Source organism: Dryobates pubescens, chromosome 22, assembly GCF_014839835.1.
Source record: "Dryobates pubescens isolate bDryPub1 chromosome 22, bDryPub1.pri, whole genome shotgun sequence".
Classification (NCBI taxonomy): domain Eukaryota; kingdom Metazoa; phylum Chordata; class Aves; order Piciformes; family Picidae; genus Dryobates; species Dryobates pubescens.
The window spans coordinates 7,002,158-7,019,216 of NC_071633.1; the positions used below are offsets into that span (position 1 = coordinate 7,002,158).

Here is a 17,059-nt window from a genome sequence, read left to right on the forward strand (position 1 = left end):
ATGACCCTCTGAATGTCATGGGGATAGATTTATCTTTAAAACTCAATACTTAGACCTCTAGCTGTGCTCAAAGCCTGAATTTTAATCCTCACATTTAAAGATGATGCAGATTCTTCTCACCCAAAATGCACCTAACAAGCAGTTCTGCTGTGACAGGATCCATCCTGCAGCTCTCTATCAATCTGCAGCCACGAATGTCACTAACTTCAACAATTTTCTTTTACAGGACTGCAATTATTGTCCTCTTTTTATTTTCCCCATCCTACAGCAACACAAGATGTAAACACAAAGAGAGTGTAGCAGACACATCACTGATTTCATTGCCATTTAAGACAACCCTAGCAGCTCTGTGCCATGGACTGATGAGGAAAGCACATTAAGCACTTGCAACAGAACATCCAAGCAGACCTGTTTTGCAGCCTGATTAATAGAAACAACCTCTAAGGACTAATCACAAGTCGAGCCCTGTTTTGTAGATTAATAGAACAAAGGCACAAGAGAATAGGGAAGGTTACAGGACTGGAATATAAATAAGACAAGGTGCACACTCTAGGTAGTTTGACTGCTAGTAATTATCAGCTAAAGGTACATCCTTACAACTAGGTCTCGCTGCTCTGTGCTAAAGCAGCTCACTTCCAGATGGACAATCAGTTTCTGCATCTCTAAATATTTTATCTGGATTTTAACTCCAAAATGTATGAAACAAACTCCTCCTCTGAAACCAAGTATACTTCCCCTCACACTAGGATTGGTATTATACTACTATAAAATTTGCAGGAACTATATTTTCCAGTTAACCACACATGGATCAGCAAACACAGTATTGGCATATAATGAATGACTGCTACTCAAAAATCTGCTGCTACTGCAATACAGTAGCAGATACCAAGACCCAGGAGAAATTTCCCAAATCCCATCTGATGCTGTCAGTTGTGCTGCTTGTGCTGTACAACCCTTCTCAGTGGATTTTGCTGGCCCTGAGCAAGATTCCACCACATGAGGAAAAGGTAGTAAGTCAGAAAGTCCTACAAATAAACCCCTCTGGAATTAAATACAAGCTAGCATACATCAAGCTAGCATACATTTTGTCCTGACCTGAGTTTTGCAAATGTTCAACAACTAGAAATTAAGCATAAACTTATGAACAAGTATCATACAGAAAGTGACAGAACCTTTTCTGAAGAAAACTACTACTCTGCTTTCCAAAGTATTCAGTTTGCTCTAGTAAAATATAGTGAACATAATGGCAACACAGAAAGCTGCATCTGTGCTTGCTTCAGAGTTCAAGAACAGATAAAACTTAGAGCCAGAGTTCTACTAAACATGTACAATCTGCTGTCCAAAATCCTAAATGAAGAAGTTGTCCTAACTTCAGGCAGGATGGATTTAATCCTTTATGAGAAAGAGTATCCCTTTAGAGATTAAATAGATTCATATTTTCAGAGAGATTCATTATGTCCAATAATAGGACAAGGGGCAATGGGTACAGCCTGCAGCAGAGGAGGTTCAATGTGAACATAAGGAAAAACTTTTTCACTCTGAGGGTGACCAAACACTGGAGCAGGCTGCCCAGAGGTTGTAGAGGATCCTTCTCTGGAGACATTCAGAACCTATCTGGATATGTGCCTGTGTGACCTACTCTAGGAGATCCTGTTCTGAGATGGGGGCTGGACCAGAAGATCTTTTGAGGTCACTTCCAACTCCTAACATTCTGTGATTCCATGATTTTCCAAGTTTTCCCAAAAGCCAATACTATACACACAGGAACACAAGCAATGTCATTCTTGAACCTTGCAAATCTAGGATTTTATAAAAATTGATCTTGAGGTTGGGCAATGGAAGACACTCTTACTTAAAATGGAAATTTCTAGCTTTCTCAACTAATACAAAACCTGTGTAACACTCACAAAGAGAAGAGGAAGACAAACTTACTAATAACTGAACCCTGGGATTACAGTATACTGGGCCATCCCATGTTATAAATGCCACTACAGCTTTCAGACCAGCATTTAGTTTGCCTTTCTCTTCCATGAAAGTTTCCCAAGGAGCCCAGATGGAACAACAGTAGAGGTGTTAAAGAGAACACCTTTCTTGCAGTTCCTTTTTATTACATTCCCAGTTTGGGAAGCAAAATGCATTAAAAATCTGTGCCAGGAAAAGGAGATTGAAAGATTCACCTTTCCTTCTTACATAAAGCTGTCTTACAGAGTTTGAGGCAATCCACAATCTGCAAGTATATTCCCAGGGTGGAAACCCATAAACCTTAAGAGAGTAACACAGTTAAACAGCAAAGACTAGCTTTTCTTTCTTTTTTTTTTTTTTTTAAAGTAAGGTACAGTGATTCATATTTGTACAGAAATAAACTGCCTTTTTGAAGAACTAAACCACACAACATTCTTGTCAGTACTACTCATCCAGCAAATGTTGCTGAAGCATCAAAAAGTAGCTGAGAGCTCTCCAGAAGCAGAGGACAGACAGATTGGCTGATGTGCAGCTACCACACTCAAGTACTCACAACATTACTTACATAATGAATACAATGACACGGTTGTCAGGTGATTTCAAATCATCACAAGCTCATTTCTAGGAAGTTCTATTTCCTTCATCAAGTAGCCATAGGCAGCATGACATGCATATCAGTATGTAAGACAAACAGCACACAGAATAAAGGATGCTGTGTTCAGTGTTTATCTAAAACACTAAAAAGAGGAGCAGAGAATAGTTACTTGGTGGTAACTCCCATGACTTTCTCCCAGGTACACCATGCATGCAGGATGTAAAATAATGCCTCTGCCTGTACAAAATTAATAGAAGAAGTGGCCAGGCATGACAGCTTGTGGGGCCTTCTGTACTGACTCAAAGGTGTATGCAACACAGCCATATCTATAAAGGCACAACCACAAGCTGCTGATACCTTCCTGCTTGTAAATCACTGCTTAACCCTTCTCTCTGTGTGCACATGGCTCTCAGCCATATTAAGATTTTGATCCTTAACCAGTAGAGTCAGAAATGTCAGCAACTCTCTTATTTCAGATGCACATAAACCATAATATAGACGAGCACCTAAACATTTTAGAGGTGGCTATAAATACCCAGCAGTCTCATTGATTTCCAGCTGAACCCGTAAGTGTTGACCACTTCTGAAATAAGGTGCCAGATCTATTCTGCTGAACGGATCCTCATGAAAATCTGAAGAATGTAGCTGTCACTATTGACCTTTATGTCTATGCTTAGATGCATGATTAGTGTTCTCTTATTTGAAGTGCTTTGTGCAATTTTGGGTTTATTTCATAACCTCTGTGAATTACTTTAAGCATTTTATACACATGCTAGGGTAAAGTTAGCTTTCTGATCAATAAGTATTACATAAAGATGACCCAAATCATCTTGAAGACAGTCATGATAAATCTTACCCTTCACCGGGAGCTGACTTGCTACTTGACTTACTTTTGTATTACAGCCAAACCCAGGTTTTTTAGACATAATTTGCCCTCCACTTCAATTGTATTTTATCACCGTAACATCACATGGGCTTTATCATCAGGTCTACCTGAAGCAATGTAAAGTTGTCCCATTTTTTTCAGCTGTCTCAAATAGATGAACCATGGAGCAAATCAGCTGTAGACTACATCTGTTTGACACATCTAGCAGTACCCAGGACAAGACCTACCGTCCTTCTGCCCTGGCACCCCTCCACCCCAACCTCATTCACTGTACCACGTCTTGCAAAGACGCTTGAAAATATCCCTGTTTCTCCAATTACAACATACCTCAGCAAAGCTGTTAAAATGTGTATCTCTAATTAACTGATAATTACAAATTTAATTAAAGTTCATTACAAATCTCATTGAGCAATGAAACTACCCATGTCTCAAACTTAGCATATTTAAGGTGCCTTGTTGAAGTAGGAGGTTTTTCCTATGTGTTTCTGGTGTGGTTTGACATCACACCATGAAGGTATTGGCCCATATACTCTCCTCTCACTATCAATCACATCTCCCAACTTAGAAGTTATTCATGCACCCAGAGCCTCTAAAGCAGCAGCATAGCTGGTAATTTCTCCACCAAAAGCACTGATGTGTTGCTTGGAGCTAAATCTCCAGTTGGAAACACATACAACATAATGATGCACATTGGGCTGGATAGGCAAAGTCTTGAACTTCCACTTAGTTCCTTAGTGGAGTCCTGGTTTCTCTGGCTAACCAGCTCCTCCAAAAGGCCCTGAACCTCCTCTTTCTCTGTGCTCCAGCAGCCAGGCCCTAGCTTGCACTCATCCACACATCTTCCAACTGCCTCTTTGCCTGTCACTCAAAGCATCCAACAGTTCCTTAACTCTTCTTGCTTAGGGTATAGGGCAATGAAGGAAAGAAAGTAACAGAGCTTGAAGAACACCATCCAATGCAGAATCTGTTCTGATGCCAGCTCATGAAAGCTTGAGCCCCTCTCTCACTTTTCCACCCTCCTGCTGTGAAGATGTTTGTCCTCAGGTTAAGTAATTTTTCAGTTAACCTTCACAGCATGGCATTTTCAGCTCTGCCTTTCTCCCCCTTCTGCACTCGACCACCGCAAAGAGGTATGGTGCACAAACAGAAAAGCAGGAATCCTGAAGTACAGAAGCTGCGTGGAAGAATTTATCCAAGCAAGCATCAACACAGCACTGAGTGCAGTCCTGTAGGGAAGAGCCTATCTCCACATTTCGGTTAACTCTCACCTTCCCCTCTCTTTTCCCAGCTCCCATTCTTTAATGGGCTTCAGACCTCCACTCAAGATGAGGTCTGTTAGCAGTCAAGTTGAAAATTTCAAGAGCTAAGTAGAATTCCAGTTAATCCCTACTCTTCCTAACTCTTCACTAACTTCTCACTGGGTGCAAATGCTTTCAGCATTATGTTCAGTGCACACAAATGCCACACTGACCACTGCTGTCATTCCAGTGTTCAGAGACAGGAAAGCAAACTCCTTGCTGGCAAGTGAAAAACACAAAACCAAAGCAAAACTACAAACAGAAGCACGACTTGTGGATATTGTATGCACAACTTATAGATCATAATGATGTTGCTCTTGAGCAAACCACACTTCAACCTATGAACAGGAAACCACCATAAATAATTAGCCCCTTAACAGCACAGCTCATTATCGTTATGGCTCTTTGCTTTTTTGTGCGGCACCTACTGAACTCTGGGAAAATGGAGCAGGAATTAGAGAGAGTGAGAGCAGATTCCCAAAATCATCCACTTTTTATTTTATTTTTAAAATAGGGGGGGAAGCTTTTGAAAGTAAACCGGATAATATTTTTTACTTAGAAGTGAATCTGGTATCAAGGAGACGGATGAAAAATCAGCAACATTCCCAGCAAGGCAAAAACTGTAAGCAAAGCGCTGCAGTTGCAGGCCAAGGGGAATGCATTCTTTGATCCTAAAATGAGAGACCTGAAGGACAAATGCCAAGAAAAATGAAACAGAAGCCTGCACCTTTAAACACAACCAGGCTACAGTGGCGGTGTGTTTGTTTAACACACAGACAGAAGACTTCAGTCTCTGCCAAAGTTTTTCTCAGTTGCTGACTTCCACTGCATAAATGCCAGAATTCCTGAAAACCTGCTACAACACCAACAGTTTTGTCCAGATTCCTCCAGGTTTCCTCTCTACTAAATAACAATGAAGAACTTTATTGCTGAGTAGTCCAAATTCTATTCCTTGCTCTTGTTTTTTGTTTTTTTTTTTTTAAGGCACAAGCTAATTGCCAACTAGGACTATGAAAATAAAAGAAATGAGATCCATTCCAACCCATCAGTGTAGCTGAATCCCATCATGTGAGTTGCCAATTGGTTTTCCACTCCTCACACTCAATATCTGCTGTTAATTTGCTCGCTATTTCGAGAACTTGAAGACTGTCAGCAAAATCCATGATGCATCACAAAACTTATAATTGAACAGAAAAAAAACCACACAACATCTGATTCTTTTCTGACACGATAAACACAATGTCTGGTAACACTGATCAGAATAAGGGAGAGGTATTAACTTAGAGCTACTTGTATTAAAATACGATGGCAAACAGAGCAGGGAAAGAAAGAGAGTTATAAAAATAATTTCAAACTGATGCAAAATCATTTATGAAACCCCCCCCCAGATTTATACCAGGCTAAGAGGAAAAGCACAAACCACTATTTTTAAAGGAGATGGCTGAACCTGGCTACGCGTTCTTAAGGCTGCATTATCTATGCCAATTAAAATTTTGCTGCTGAAAAAAAGAGTTCAGGCACTTCCTCTAGAGTTACTAAAAAAAGCAAATGAAAGCCTTGGCTTTGTAGAGGTGAGCAATAGTGAGCTATTTGTTCTTGACCTCTGGATCACCCTACAGATCAAATTCTTGGACATAGGAAAAACCCACTAGTATTCATTAAAAGCAACTGGGAGGCCAGCTTTGTGCTTCTGTTCTTGAGACCTGAACAAGCTACAACTTGACAAATGTGCAGGATACTGCTGAACAATGCTGCTGTTCCTGTCAGAAGGGAAGAGCTTTATTCCCGGCTTCATTCAGGATGAATTGATTTTCATCACAATGATGCAAATCACAGATTTCAGTCACTATTTAAATAATCAATTTTAATCTTTCACATTTGCCTTCCTCAGTTATCTCCACAAAGTTGATTCTGTTAACCATCAGAATGCATTGATTTATAGTGAATTAATTTTATACTGAACAGCCTCTTCCCTCAAAAAGATTCCTCTGTCTGTAGTTACCTAAACAAATACATATCCTGAAAGTCCTGGATCTTCAGCTTTACCTTTTATGAGTGGAACTGGCTCATGTATTTTAATAGCTGAAAATAATATAAATGATTGCTTTATTAGATTATTTTTTCTGGCTCGTGACATTTTTCAGTAGAATTTTTATGGAGAACAGAATTTAAAACCCACAAGTAAGCCCTACTGCCTTGTTATTCATGAAATTAACTCCCATAAATTTCCCCCCACACACAGTTTATCAGAGCAGGTTTTCATTTCTATGTTTTTTTGCCTCTTTTGAATTAAAAAATAAAATAAAAAGAGGCAGCTACCTGTAGAGCTGAACAGCAGAACAAAATAAAACCAGAGAAAAAAAATATTCTCCCTGAACAATTATTTCTGTCAAAACGTGGTTTAAACAAATTCTGGCTTCAGTTAACGGCAGTTCTCTGGTGGTTTGAATGCTTTTAAAGCTTCATTAGAAAACAGGCATTGCTGGAATATTTGTATTCAAACGTCTGTAGGATCCTGCAGCATAATTCAGCCCTTGGCATGGATGAACAATTTCAAATATAATTTTGCAATACACACATATTTTAAAATAACAACATCTGAATTTAAATAACACTCATATGTATTCAGTTATCCATATTCAGCACCTGAAGCTGCAGTGAAACCAGACAGTCTCTCCTCACCCTTTCACAGATCCATCAGTATGAATTATGGTTACGGATACTTCACAGAGGGAGTTTAACAGCTTAAAAATTCATATATCCATTACTGTTCATACTTCTTTGTTCTGTTCAGTAAGTAGTCTTAATCTCCAACTTCCAAAGGTGTAAATGTTTCCATTGGAATCTTTTAAGAGTTCTGACTGCATAAAGTATCAATTATTTTCCCACCAAACGAGCCAGGTTCATAGGGCAGTTAGAAGGAAGAGAAAGGAGGGAAATGTATTTGTGGATTGTTATCTATAGACCAAATAGAGAATCTTCAGCCATTTTGCTCCTTCAAGGTACATCAAAGAATCTCCTATTTAAAGGTGTGAAAATGTCAGCTGCATTCTCCACCTCTGAAAATGAGTAGAGCTCTGAACATGATTCATGTCCCACCCCTGTTCTTTTCTCTTTTAGGGGTTTACACTCTTGTTTTCAACTCCCCTCCAGCTAATGCCATTTAATACTCTCAGAACCATCAGGCTAAATTCAAATTCTCTGCTCCTTAGAGGCTGTTGATATGCACCACCGCACATTCCAATTGCAAATACACATGAATGCTCCCGTGTATTGTAAGTTATTTTCTACATACAAATTCTACTAAATTGTAAGTTAGGAGGCACTACTTGAATCCTCTTAGGTCTTTAGAAAGCTTTCAGACATACCATGAGTAATAACATGTAATGAATATGGACTGATATTTCTTTTCTGTAGTTACACTGAGTTGGCAATTTACATTTTCTAAATAGATAGATGACTTATAGCCAGTTTTCCCAGTATTCTGGCAATTACTTCTTAGAAACCCTTGACAGGCTGAAACCTCCAGAATCACAGCTGTTATTCTTGGTTTGATCCCTCTTTTTAAATTAAAACCAGTAGCTTTATCAGCAAATGAGATTTTTTTTTCCTTTCCCCTCTGGAAATACTGACAAAAATGCACATAAATTGAACATGCCAACTTATCTAATTTTAGGGTTGGAGCATCTTCTGGGTTAATGACCAGTGTTCCACTTCTGTGACAGAACTAATTGGGGTAAGGAGGCCATAAATATATACAAAACCCCCACAAATTCTCTTCCTTTGGGGTAATCTGAAGATTTTTAATAGTAGAGTGAGATGTAATTGGAGAAGACGGGGAAAGAAATTTAAGAAGCGCTAACAGCCTTGTCTGATCATTCTGTCTCAGTTTCCAGGCACAGAACAGATTTGGAACAGATTTTTCTAGTATCTGAAGTGACTTTTCCTTCCTCTCAAAGAGCAAAATGCAGGAAACTAGATGAATTTTCACATTTTCCAGGAACAGAGAGAATGAGGACAATCATAGCTCTATGTTCTGAACACAGAGCAGCTGATCTAAAAAGCTGTATTTAAAATGATAGCCTCAACTCCACACCAACTGGTGCTCTAAAGATGCTCAACAGCAGTCTATTACATTTGAACACAAACTAAACATTCTTCAAGAGAGAGAAGCTCAGCATGCCTTTCTAGCAATCTAGCATCACTTCCCATTGATCACCAACTGGAAAAATCCAGTTACCAATGGATTGATTATAGAGAGGAACAGTCTTCCATGACCAGGTCAGAATACATATGCTGTTCATTTGTTGCAGTTAAAACAACTCAGTTTCTTGAGGTAGCATCCCCTTAATATTTCAGAACAAACATTCTATATCCATGTGTGTATCTCCAAAATGGAAGAACTTCTAATTGCAGTTGCTGGAGTTTGTTGGAGACAAAAGGATAACAGATTGACATTATGGATTCAGGAAGCAAAAGAGGGGGAAAAAAGATCATTATATTTTGCCAGTACATATAAATGTCACACAGTTCTTCATTTCAAAATACCAAGCTCTCTCATCCCTAAATTTGGATTTTATGCTGTCTAGATCTCTCCAGCACCTCTGTAGTAAACAGAGTTCAAGAAAATCTGCCCCAAATAATTCTGAAAAGAAGCCTACGCTTTGCAACCATTGGATGCCTGCAGAATACAAGCCCTCTGAGTCCGAGACATACACATGAAAGAAACTGAACACAATCTTAATCTTAGCAGCAAATCTCAGATCCACCTTTCTCTTACCTTATGCACCCTGTCTTCTGTGTTATATGCTATTACTAAAAATGTCACTTTGAAATGTCTTTAAGAGATGATTCCTAACCTGAGCTAAGATCATCTTTCCCAGTTAGCTGATACTGCAGGATTTAGAGGTTGTTCAGTATTTTTTCAGCTGATTTAAACTACTAGCTAAAGGCTATAACTTGAATGTAAAAATTAGTAGCTTCAGTCAAGAATGTGAGATACAGAGCTAGATCAGACAGAGTCTTCTAGCCAGCACCAGCATACAGAATATGACCGAAACAAAGCACTGGTAGAAGCATCAATGTGTGTGGTGGGATATGAATCACCAAGTCCTGTGGGCCAAGTGAACAGTCAATAGAGATAATATGAGGGGGGAAATTTCTGTATAGGTTGGCCCCATTCTTTTGTTCAACCCCTGCCATTCCCCTTTTCTCTCCTACTTTCACCTTTAAAGTAAACTTCACATGCTACACATTTATAATAAACCCTTCTTATAGGTGTGCATAAATTAGCATTTATATACTTCAGCTGACAATTGAGAACACTAAGTAGCACAATGATTATCACTGAAGTTCAAGCTTCTGACAGAGCCTGAAAGGACTGTGGCTGTTGTAAGCCTGAGAATTTAAAAGAAGTGATACCCAAGACTCCACACAGAGAACAAGGAAGAGTTTCCTTAGTACAAAACTGGACAGCAATTTTTCTTGCTTGTACCTGGCACAGGGGTCAAATGAGATCAAAACTGACTTGAAACCCTGTTATCACAACTTTACATGCAAATGAAAACAATTCCTAGAACTGATTAGAAGTAACGCTTAAAGCACCTGCTGCCCTGTACCTTGTGCTGTGTGGATGTTAAATGGTATCGTACTCATCTGCTAGCACCACAGACATAAATACCTAAACAGCACACAACATCACAGAGCTTCCCTGTTACACACTGAGATGACACTGCAGTAAATCCACCATACAGGGTGGATACTGAGTCCGCAATTTTTTAAAGTCATTCAGCAGGCAGAAGAGAAATAATTACAATTCCTTTTGTCTTACTTCACACATGTGGCTAAATATAGCCTATTCACCCACAAAAAAAACATGTGGTGTTTCACAGCTACACTTGACACTGTTCTGAAGGGCAACGCAACAAAGCAGCTTCATGCATTTCCAACAGGAATGATTCCTGCTGTGGTTCAAGTAATAAACAGCAAAGAAAGTTTAAATTGAGACTTACCACGGGGCACCGTATATTCGGAATCCTTTAACTGTTACCTCTGAATCTTGTAAGTAAATACTATTTGTCAGGAGTGACTGAACATTGTCAAAGTCCTCTGGTTTCAATTTGGACACAGAGGGAAAGCGGTAGTAATCTTGTTTAACAAGGTCTGCCATGAATTCCTTATCAAATGTCAGTTCATGATTCCCAGCAATCACTATTTTATATTCATATGGTAGGTTTCCTGAAATAACAAAAAAGAGGACTTAATTAGCACATTTTCCTCCCACACCAGCATTGCCGGCACAATAAGTAGACAGCTAGCAGTGACAGAATGAAATACCCAAGATCTGTATGCGTCTCCATGCCGAGCAGAAGTTATTAATGCTGCTTCTCTTCCGCTGAATGAAACTATGTCAAACTGTAAAATAATGCCACACAAAGTAACGTCATAATAGAAAGTGTGCGCTGCAGAGTTAAACAAAACAAGCTGGCAGCCATCAAACCAGCTCCAAAGGTGGCAGAAACCACCACTGCTCCTTTCAGCTAATGACAAACTGATTTGGATTAGCCAGAGATGTGACACTCAGTCCTACCACTTAATTTATGAGACTGGGTCAGTCAGCAATCCTGAGTCCCAGTATACTGGAGTGACTGTCAGTGATACCTTGCATGGCCAGACCAGAGACCACAGAATGCGTCACAAGTATGTGGTGAGGGTACCAGGCACAGGGTACAGAATTAGGCTCATAGTGCCATTGTTGTTTGGTTTTTTTCAATTAATCTGTTATACAATCATAAAATAGTTTGGGTTGGAAGGGACCTCCAAAGGCCATGCAGTCCAACCTCCCTAATTTGTGTTCGTGGCATTTATTGCAGACCTAGGCTGTTTTCCAAAGCTTCGATTCACTTCCAACAGACTTTTCCAGTTTATTGCAGCATATCATTTCTGTAAGAAGCACACATGTAGAAGAAACCATGAAACTCAGGCAAATAAGACAAAAGGTAGGAAAAAAGGAAACGTAGTTAATTCATTTGCTGTGAGGGTCAGAATACAGGTTTCATCATCCAAATTCAGGGCAGCTTTTCCCATTGCTTGGAAGAAGGCATGGATCAGGCCCACCAGGAGCCAGATTTTTTGAGTTCAGAGACAGATTTTGAAGCACTTGGTACCAGGGATGAGTGTCATATCAACCAACTAAATATACTGGGTACTGAGCTCCCTTGAAAATATGGTCCCATACTGTTGTGTCTTCACAAAAGTTAGGTTCCTCTACAAAACCTGTCACACATCTAGGTTTGCATCTAAGCTAACTTCTACTGCCTTCACCAAAAGCCTGATTTCTTAGTCTTACACCAAATCACTTATTTGGGTATTTGTTCCCAATAATCATTTAGAAAAGGTTGGCTTCACCATGTTTTGTTTTTATGAGTTTTTTCCCCAGTTGGTTGGTTTTTGTTTGGAGGTTGTTTTTTCTTCACAAAGGCAGCAAACTGTATGTGGAAACCTATGGGTCCATTTTCCAGTACTGGTACTCCAGAGGAATACAGCATCAGGATGCTGTGTATTTCTTGTGAATAAAGTTCTCCTAGCTTAAAAACTGTCTTTCAGCTTTCAAAACTGTTTGGGTTTGTGGATTTCATTAAAAAAAAAATAAAAATATAAAGTTTCAAAGTAAAGCTGTAAGTATTTAACAAAAGATTAACTCTCCCCTAAACATGCCTTGTGGAGAACCAGTCAAAACCCTCTGCTTTTCAGTATTTACAGCACAGAAACAGGAATTGCACAAGATGTGTTTACAAACATAACCTTTGTAAAATTAGTCAATTCTGGATAGAAAAACAAAAAGCTACAAAACCTTTGAAAAAACCAAGCAGCCTCTTCATAGGCACCTCACACGTGAACAAATTACAGGTCACACAGATTCATAACTCTCTGCAGCTCTGAATTAGATTAAAAGCTTAGGGAGATGCAATAAATGTTCCTGTAGAGTTTATGCCTTGTTCTTTTCCCTCTTTCCTTCCTCTCCCCATCTCTACACTCCGCTCTGCAGTTCATTTTTACTTAAAAACTCCATCTGGCAGGTACCTACAATTCCTACTCTCTGTGACTCCTGGGCACAAAGTAAAAATTGCTATTATCTCAGGATATGTAAAAGATACTACCAGCATGAAATTTGATACACTTGTCCCCCCAAAACAAGCTACATGTGATAAAATTTTCAGAGAAGTTGAATGGAGAAGTTAGATTCAGGTTTCTGCCAAGTTATCAATATCTGCCAGTTTTAAATGAGAGCAGTTCTCATCTTACTGGGCAAATGTCCAAACTTTACACTTTCTTCCATTGAGTGTGGTAGACTCGAAAATCAGTGCATTTTGCTGGCACTGTGTCCAATTAAGTCTGGGATATTTTTGCTTGAAGTCAATGGGTTTTTAATCCTGATATTTTGAAAAAGAGTGCTTACTTTGAAGACACACAGGAAACAACAAGACAAACCAGTTGTGGCATCAGTGATTATTTAAACATTTACATGTTCTATAAGCACTTGAAATCACTAGGAAAAAACAAACAGCGGCAACTGCTGTCAAGACAGATGTTGAATTTATTAAGGCCATAGAGACTCTTGAGATCCAGGAAGGCACTGAGGAGCCCTGGGAGCAAACAGCCTCTCCCTGGTGCTGCTGGAAAGTTCAGGAAATGGCCCCACAAAACTTAAGGACCAACACCAGGTAAAAGATGCCCCAGAGGAGCAACCCAGCTGGGACCAAAGTCTGTAAACAACTACCAACACAATCTGGCTCTGTGCTACTGCACACCCCATGGCCTGTAAGCCAGAGAGTAACCACTGTGGGCTGCAGATCCAGGTTCCTCAACCAGCAATTAGACAAGATGTGCTTCTCCCCAGATTTGTATATACTTTACTATAGGATGGACACCAAGGCCTGACCTAGCTCCTCACTGAATTCTCCAACTTCACAGGAAGTCACATTTTCCTTTTCTTTTCTGGAGTTGGCTTGGGAGCAAAAGATGAGCCACAACACTGAGCAAAATGCACACACACCAAAAGTCAGGCCGAAGGAAAAGGGAGCAGCAAGGGGAGGTCTCACCCATTTGTTTCCTCTTCCCTGAGAAAGAACTATAAAGCACTAATCACAGTAATAAAGTCCCTGCAATCAGATTAGCTATTTATTCATTGCATACAGGTTTTCCCTTCCTGAAAAGCCCTGTGGCAATGCACATTCTCTCCAATACAATTTATGAAATATTTTGGCAAGTTTTCTTTTGGCAGTCCTGTCCTCGGTCTATAACCTGCTGACCTTCTGCGTTTAATATGGAAGCATAAACAGTCACACACAAAATCTCCTACTCCATGGTGGTTCAGTTTCCTCTTGAACAGACTAATCTTTGCCTATGTACGTCCCTGCTGTCTGTACCCAGAGAGGGATGCTGTAGCACAATACACAGGTTGAAAGGCATTTCCTCATTTTCCTTCACTAAATTTGTTGCCTACATTTGGTCTTGATTACTCCAATTTCCTAACTACTAACTTTTCCATTATGCATCAGTCATACTTTTCATTCTAATTTATACTGTGAATCTAGAAAAGAGGCTGAAGAATCACCTTCCAAAGTAGGAAAAGTTTGTTCTGTATGCTGCCATGAGCACTTCAGAAACACTAATTGTCAATTCTCAGGGTAAAAACTGAGTTTAAAGTTCTTAAATGTTTAACAGTTGAGAGCAAAAGGCTAAAATTACAACTACCAAAAATTACTAGGGCACCAGGTCTGTGAAGCAGTTACTTGTACTGAAGTGTTTGAAATCTTGTATCTTTATATATACACAAGGGGTGCATGTGTGTCTTCAATATATATTTGTATCATTTTGGCCAAGATGTTTTTAAATCTGCCCTCATCAGAAGAGCAGTAAGGATGCAATGTAAATGTTGGATAAGAAAATGCTGCAATTGGACAAGTTATTCTTGTCTGGAAGACAAAAGGTCAGCATCAGTCCTGCTCAGACAAAGGCAAAGATAGTTACCAGTGAACTTGTAAAAGCTTAGCTTTTTGTAGCAAATAGAATAATATAGAAGCTTCAGAAGACTTCTGTGATTTCTCATTTAACAAGTACAGTCCCAAATATCTTTGTCTCTCAAGCATTCATCCTCACTGCTGTGGCACCACACCTCTGCTAACACAAGGGTTTGGTGGCCACAGAACACAGCAGATCAGGAAATGGATCCAACCGCAAACTGATGGAGCACAAAAGGAATGAGGCTCTGCACAGGCTGGCAACACAGGTCTTCTTTTGCTTGCCTGCAACCACTTACATCACTTCTAAGTGCTAGCTGAAAAACAGGCTGACTTTTAATGTACTTATTACACAGGATGAAGGGGGGAGCTAGTGGGGGGGCTGTTGGTTTTTTGTAACCTATGTAAGTAGGTGTTTCAGTGGCTTTTTTAAGTTCACCTAAAGTACTTGATCCCAGGAGTCCTTAATCTGTTGAACAACCATTCCGATTTTAATGGCATGCTTTATATGAGTACAACCCAAGTTCTGTGGAGCTGCCAGACATGAAAAGGAGTCTGGCAATGAATGTTAACTGCTGAGCCCCTATAAAAATAGAAAATCACATTATTTTTTGACTACTGTTACCTACAAAATCCACAGGGAAGTAAGGGAATGAGAAATAATGTGATAGTAGCTGTCTGCGTGGTGGTAGAAACCTGTATTTACACACAAATGCTACACAAATGCTTTTGATGTGAAGCTCTGAATATGCAAACATATACATTAACTATTCAAACCACACAAAACTTCCATGAAATGTAAAGCATTTTCATGCCCATTTCCTTGCCTCATAGACCCTTTGGCCATATGTGCTGAGAAACCTTGAAGTACAAATCACAGTCCCTTCAAAAAGAGGGAAAATCTGTACAAGTGCGATACCTGTGCAAGCCAATCATCTGGTCTTTATGATTTATCATTTATTCTTCAAAAGAGCAAAACTGGTCATAGAGCAGTCACCATAACCAACTACATAAGTGTCCTGAAGTAAACACTACAGGAGCAGATTCTGTGTTGTTGCTATGAACTGCCAAGTCCCCACAGCTGCCCAGGTTACTATCAGTTGGCCACAGCTGCCCAAGCAGCAAGTCAGGGCAACCAGCAGAAGCTGGTGCTGGTCAGCAGCTCTGTCACTCGTCACAGAGGTTTCCCAGGGAAAGCTCACTGTACGTCAGGGCCATGGTTACTCCCTTCCCAGCATTTACAGTACGATCACAACCCTCACAGCCCCCTTTCAGCTTTTTAAATGACAGTATCTTGAAGGCTCAGATTTGTCCTTCAGCAGCAACAAATGAGCTAGACTGTGTAACTACAGTTAGAGAGACTCAAGCTTTCACACGCTAAGTTGGACTTCTCTCACCAACAACCACCTGCAGGTACTAAGATCCAAAACTCGGTAGGAAAATCAAACACCTTTTCCAGGAAAAGACTGTCCAGCTGACTGTGAAAATTTCTGGCTGTTTCAACCAAACAGCTTTCACAAAAACTCCTCAATGGAATAGCTAAACATGTCAACCAACATACTGGCTGAAAATGTAACCCATTGATTTCCATGCATTTTACCTCTCTGCGACTGGAGAAATTGACAGAATAAAACTAAAAGAAGAAAAGAAGAAAAAATAAAACAAAAAACCAAAACCAAACAAAAAAAAAGGCAAATGAAAGACAGAACATGCACAAAATCAGACCATGCTTCTAAAGAAATACAATGAACTGAAGTACAAGATCTCTCAAAATCTGGTCGATGAAAAGGATTCCACCAGCTTTTTAAACAATCGTTGGTTCAGGGGTGGCCCCCCTCTTTTAACCTCCCTTCCAAAAGAAAATTTTACAGAAGGAGAAATGAAGGCAAAACACACAAGGGCAACACAGTGAGAGGAGCAGATGAATGCAAGTTTAACTGTTTTGCCTTTATGCAAAGAAAACATTAGACCACAGCACAGGGAGATGCAAAGGCTGAGACCCTTGAATTCCTGTGATAAATCTGAAGCTTGTACATTAAAGCTCCCCTTTGTTGAAAACGCTGTTAGACACAACAAAACAGAAATGTTAGGTGAGTGCAAGCTCTGCCTCTGACCTTTCACTCTGTAACCGTCAGGCTTCATTAATTTTCACAAGGCCTGACAGCTCTAGCGTTAATACTCACACTTGCGATCGAGCCACACAGCAGGTTCAGACTGCTACCTTCTCCTCTGAAACTCATGCATTAGGATTTCTTCCATGCTGGCAATGGAAAACCAAGTCTAAGAAACATTAAAC

The 17,059-nt window shown here is 39.7% G+C and overlaps 1 protein-coding gene across 2 annotated transcripts in view; it reads right to left on the minus strand.

Annotated features, from left to right (window-relative positions):
* MPPED2 (metallophosphoesterase domain containing 2) overlaps positions 1-17,059 on the minus strand; it is a 96,956-nt gene that overhangs the window by 36,049 nt on the left and 43,848 nt on the right. For both annotated transcript variants that reach the window (XM_054171731.1, XM_054171729.1), the window contains exon 4: positions 10,753-10,978. In XM_054171731.1, coding sequence (XP_054027706.1) covers positions 10,753-10,978 — 226 coding nt within the window. The remainder of the gene's footprint in view (positions 1-10,752; positions 10,979-17,059) is intronic.